Here is a 6,174-nt window from a genome sequence, read left to right as displayed (position 1 = left end):
ACATATACACAGTGGCGTGAGGCTGAGGCGCTGAGCTTATCCTAACGTGGGTGGACGGGTTTTAAATTAAGTCTAACATCCGTACTTCCATCAAGATTTCAAGTTGAAATTTTGCGAATGAAGAAGGATAATATTGATAGAATTTTGTTTTGTATTTACAGTTTAATTTAATTAAAATTTAAATTTAATCGAAAATTAAAAAAAATAATTGGATATCGAAAATTTTCAGAAAAGAGGAAAAACGACAACACAACCTATCCCCTCACTATTATCATTAAGCACCTTCTGTCTGCTACAATAATATATAGTTTTCGAAGCCCTTTGGATCATATCTGCCGAATCTAATGATAGAGAACAAACATTCCACAATTCCCCACCCCTTCCCTTATAAATCATCAATCACCGTGAATCTCCATCCAAACCCTTCCATCAATCACACAATTCTTGTCTACAAGTTTTCATTACTCTCTTCATAGGTGTTTTCATTTTCTTCTTTTTGGTGTGGGTGTGTATATATAAAATATGAAGCATTATTGTTTGGTGTTTGCTGTGGTTTATCGAAATCATTAGATTATGGGATATGGGGAGCTAAACATACGAAGCTATAACCCCCAAAAGGATAGAGCTCGAGTTGAAGATCTCGAAAGAAGATGCGAGGTAGGTCCAGCTGAGAGAGGATTTCTCTTCACCGACACGTTGGGTGACCCCATTTGCCGAATCCGAAACAGCCCGATTTACAACATGATCGTACTTCTCTTTTCATTCTTTTTTCTTCTCTTTTTATGGTCGGACTGAATCTATATTTGTTGCACTGACTTCATTTACGTTCTATGTTAGGTAGCCGAGCTGAATAACCAGCTGGTTGGTGTCATCCAGGGATCTATAAAGCTCGTGACGATTCACAAACCACCCAAGAATCTTGCCAGGGTGGGATACATCTTGGGGTTAAGGGTTGCCCCGCTTTTTCGACGACGAGGGATCGGCTCTAGCCTGGTGGTCAGATTGGAAGAATGGTTCATTGCAAGCGGCGTCGATTATGCTTATATGGCCACGGAGAAAGACAACGATGCGTCCTTCAAGCTTTTCGTGGAGAAGCTCGGTTATGTCAAGTTTCGGACCCCGGCTATTCTCGTAAACCCCGTTAACTGTCCAATGTATCGGATATCGTCCAAGTACGAGTTCGAGAAGCTGAAGGTCGAAGAAGCCGAGTCTTTATACCGTAAATTCATGTCGTCGATGGAATTCTTCCCAAGCGATATCGGCAAGATATTGAGAAACAAGCTGAGCTTAGGGACATGGGTGGCTTATCCGAGAGGTGAATCATGGGGGGAAATTTTACCTAGTAGTTGGGCAATGGTTAGTGTGTGGAAGAGTGGGGAGGTTTTCAAGTTGAGGTTAGGCAATGCACCAACATCATGTTTGATGTACACCAAGAGCTCACAGTTGATGGGGAACCTTGTTCCATGCTTTAAATGGCGAGGCATACCAGATTTTATGCACCCATTTGGGTTCTATTTCATATACGGGGTGTATCGTGAAGGTCCAATGTCGGGCAAGCTGGTGCGGACCCTGTGCCGACTGGTGCATAACATGGCTGCAAAGTGTAGTGATTGTAAGGCTGTTGTGACGGAAGTTGGAGGTAGCGATACATTGAGACGTCACATCCCTCATTGGAGATTATTGTCGTGCCCTGAAGATTTGTGGTGTATAAAAGGGTTGAAAAATGAAGAAAGGGAAAGCTTCTATGAGTTGATAAAAATCCCAACAACAAGAACTCTTTTTGTTGACCCCAGAGAGGTATGATCAAAACAAAACAGACCCCTCTTGTCTGCCCAGAGATAGAGCCCCCGTTCATGTAATCTTTGTCAACTCCAATCCATATAAACAAATCTAGAATTTCGATCAAACATGAGTTCACGACTCATTAGAAAAAAATTTTTGAAGTGTTGCTTGAGAAAGTTGGCCAAAACACTAATAATAGTATGTATTATTTTCGTGTTGGGATTTTGTCTCTCTTAATAAAACCAAAAAATAATTTAAATTTAAAAATTTTGCTCAACCAACTTAAATTTAACTCAATTTAGTCATAAAAAACTAACAATTTAAGTTAATTTAATCCATATCAATATTTCAAATAATTGAACTCAAAATAATTTAAGTAAATAACTCGAAATGATTTAAAAAAACCCTAAGCCTTAAGTTAAAAAGGATTTACAGTAAAATAAAATGATTTGAATTTCAAAAAGAAAGAAAGAAAATGAAACCGACCTAAACCTAAATTGTCCAAAATTTTAAAAAATGAACCGACTTGGGTCCATTCGAAACCAACACGACCCGCATAATTGACAAACTAATCTCTCCTGTCCTGGTGGGGTGTTTTCCCTTGTTCCTTTCACATCGGTGACACAAAATCTCATAAGATTTTCCTTAATTAGTTGCACCCCACGGTATCCTTTGTTTTTGCACAGCTCCACCGTGGTCCAATCTTTGTCCCTTTTTTCCTTGATGAGTAAATATTTTTATGTGGACCCTCCTTCCCTAACATGCCATCTTTAAAGATTGAGAGGGATACCCATTATTGTGAAAGAAAGAAAAAAACCAGCTACTCACCTAAATTTTGAGATTGATTAATGAAATAAATAATTCGAAGATCAAAATAGGAATGGGTTAAAATTTGAGTGATTATCTATATAATTTATCAAAAAAAGTCTATAAAATTATTTAGATTTGTATTATCAACATCGGTTAAGTCAATAGCTTAATATCATTTAAACAAGCTTTCAGGATCAGAAAATAGTATCGGGAGAGCTTTACCCCTCCCCGAAGTTTATCCGGCACAATCTTGAATTTAATTGGATTCTAATGTCGCTATTATATACTGAAAACATCTTAAAAAAAAAAAGACTTTGTAGTATACACAAAATTAGGCCTTTGATGTTTCAAGCAAAACCTTTCTTATCTAATAAAATCATTTGGATTTGTGCTATCAACAATTGTTAAGTGATAAAAGGACTTTAATCTCTATCAAGTGTTGGACAATACGAACAAATATAAATATAAATAATTATATAAATAATATAATATAAACAAATATTTATATTTATATTAATATTAATATTTATATTTATATTTATATTTATATTAAAACACTAGATTTAAATAAAACAAATTAAATGAATATTTATATTTATTTAAAACATCATATCTGAAAATAATTAAATAAACAAGATTTTGGAAAACCAAGAATCGAATAAAGAGAATCGAGTTTTACTAGATGTTGAGGTTTGTTTCCATAGTTTCCTTAAAATAAATTCGGCCGCTCCTATGATACTTAGAAAAACATTGGTTGATTGTCTCTCAGGATACAACAACAAAATGATCGCGGCAGTAGTACCTTTGTAGTGATCAACGAACAAACTTTACCTTCTTCTATCACCAAAATGTTTGAAAGCTTTGGAGGAAATGAAAAGAATTTTTTAGAGTGAAAAATCATTATTTCTGTGTGTGTGTGAAGAATTCTGCAGCTTTTATAGGTATTCAATATGGAGGAATTTTGAAAATTTTCATAAATAAAGATACAAATCTTTCCATTAAAGGAGCCTTTAAATCAATTTGAATAAAATCAAATCAAATTGAAAATCAATCTAATTGGAATAAAATCAAATCGAGACATTTTTCCTTTTAATACAGATTTTGTTTAATATCTGTTGAGAAAAATAAAATATGTATTGGGCTAAAATATCCAGAAACTCTTTTTGGGTCAAACTAGTCCAAAGATTTCACGTCACCCATATTGTGCAAGTGCACCTTCAACCCTGACGAATTTGGACTTACACCCTATGCATGAAATAAGATTTTAAGCTTAATCATTCAATAACTCTTAAAATGGGTTCTTATATAAATACATATATCACACTTGGTATTTACCCAATGTGAGATTTAAGCTTTTCATTTTTCTCAACATATTTCACAAGTAGCTTACTTTGAGCATCAATTTCTCATTCATCACTCAATCATTTTGAGCATATGATATGCCGTTATAAAGGTCTCATGGAGTAGAATATAAAAAAAAATTTATAATTCAACTCTCCACCTTTACCAATCTAGAATATGCCTCAAATTTTCTAAAAGTTACATATTTTCCAACATTAAGTAAGGGTAAACTACAAAAGTAGTCACTTTTGTTTGTTTTAGATTGTACTTTAGTCACTTATGTTTGAAATGTTACGCTTTAGTCACTTGTTTTGTTACAAAGTGGTCACTCTACTATTAAGCTATGTTACCTCCCTAACGGCAGTCCTACGTGGCAGTCCAAATTAAATTTATTTAATTAAAAATATATTTTCATCCCAACAACTATACATCCAAGTTAGCATTTAAAACCCATTTAGACTACCACGTAGGACTGTCGTTAGGGAGGTAACGGAGTTTAAAGGTACAATGATCACTTCGTAACAAAACGATAACGTAAGTGACTAAAACATAGCATTTCCAATATAAGTGACTAATATGTAATCTGAGGCAAAGAAAAGTGACTATTTTTATAGTTTACCCATTAAGTAAAATTTTGAGTTTAAGTTTTATAGACGGAAAAAATAGTGTTTTTATCCCCTTGGATTCAACTCTGAATTAAATCAAAACTTTAAACCGAAAAACAAAAAATCTGGCTTTGTGCTCTCCAAGAAATTAGGTCCCTTCATGTTTAAAGCAAAACATTTCTTAACCAAAGATTTGGCGCATTGCTATTTCATTAGCTGGTCAATTTACTTAACACTTGGATACCTATTATGATTATAGGCTCTCTATCATACTGAAATTTGATATCTAACATTTTATTTTAATTTGAAATAATTTTATCCAATTACTCAGTTTGTCATTCAACTTTTGATGCGTTTTCATTTTGGTCACACATAAATTTTTTATTTTTTTTATTGACTAGGATAAAAAAAAGTTTTAAGGATTAAAGTGAAAAACGATAGAAACTAAAATAATGCATTAAAAATTTTGTCATAATGTACTTGTTTATCCTTTTGCCAAAAGTTCTAATTTTTTCAATATTAAAATTTTAAATTTCAAAACATCAAAATCAATTAAATAAATTGTTAAAAAAAAATTATTCCTTCATAGTGGCAATTGATTTATTACTATAATATTTTTTTTGGTAGAAAAAAAGACAACTTAAAGCGAAAAACTCAAAAAATTACACTAGTGACTCAAAGCAAGAACATAATCCGTCTCAATTAAACTTCTAGCTAATTGTGAGGGTTCTTCTAACCAATGAATTTCTGTGGAATTATTCGCCATACACTTGACCATATAATCAACTACTGTATTTTGCGACCTCGGAATATGACGAACAAGGACCTTCCAATTTCGACTCAATAAATGATGGGTAATACACGTTTCAAACAAATGACTATCTATAGCTCCGTCAACTAAAATCAGTTCAACTAAAAGTGCATTATCACATTCCACTTCCAACTGTCGATAACATTTTCTCCATGATATAATATTGAAATTTATTTATTTAATTAATTTAATCTCCTAAAATTCTAAAATTTCAAATTTTATTTTATGTTTCCAACTTAAAATCAAATCAAATAGCTCATCTTTAATTACCTATGAAACCCACATTTCTTTTAATTAAATGTGTGAAAGCCCAATTTTGTCCGGCCCGAGCCCAAACAAAAACCAAACAGAAAAATAAATCAAACAAAAATAATTAAAGTCCAATTAAAAACAGTCCATCTACATTAGGCCCAAATAGCCTAAAACAAAAAAACCCTAATGGCCCAAATGGCCCAAAAGCCTAAAATTTTATAGAAAAAAACCCTAGCTCGTGCTGCACCCTACCTAGTCGCCACCGCACCCTAGCCTGCCACCACCAACTGCTCTGCCACCGTCGCCATCCACCCCTGCAAGAAAAAGAAGAAAAAACACGCAACAACAAGTATGAAACAGTAGAGAAATAGATAAAAATAATAATAACATAATCGGTTATAAAAGCCTAAAAAGAACAGATTGTTGGGGGTTCTTTTTTGTCAATAGAAATCAAACAAAAGAAAGGGCAATCAAAGTAATTAAAATCAATAGAAAATCAAAACCTGATGGTGATTTTTTTTTGAGCCTTTATATATATAAAAACATAAAAAAGGGAGGGTTCAGAACACTCAC

The 6,174-nt window shown here is 33.2% G+C and overlaps 1 protein-coding gene across 1 annotated transcript; it reads left to right on the top strand.

The window, feature by feature from the left end:
* Window positions 1-281: 281 nt before the first annotated feature.
* LOC107927044 (probable N-acetyltransferase HLS1-like) lies at window positions 282-1,999 on the top strand. The gene is made up of 2 exons (XM_016858013.2): window positions 282-747; window positions 838-1,999. The coding sequence occupies exons 1-2, from the start codon at window positions 574-576 to the stop codon at window positions 1,801-1,803; spliced, it is 1,140 nt and encodes a 379-aa protein (XP_016713502.2). The 5' UTR covers window positions 282-573; the 3' UTR covers window positions 1,804-1,999.
* Window positions 2,000-6,174: the final 4,175 nt, after the last annotated feature.

This window comes from Gossypium hirsutum, chromosome D03 (genome assembly GCF_007990345.1).
Source record: "Gossypium hirsutum isolate 1008001.06 chromosome D03, Gossypium_hirsutum_v2.1, whole genome shotgun sequence".
In the NCBI taxonomy this organism is placed as follows: Eukaryota; Viridiplantae; Streptophyta; class Magnoliopsida; order Malvales; family Malvaceae; genus Gossypium; species Gossypium hirsutum.
Note: the sequence above shows the minus strand (reverse complement) of the source record. Positions and strands in the feature narration are given on the sequence as shown.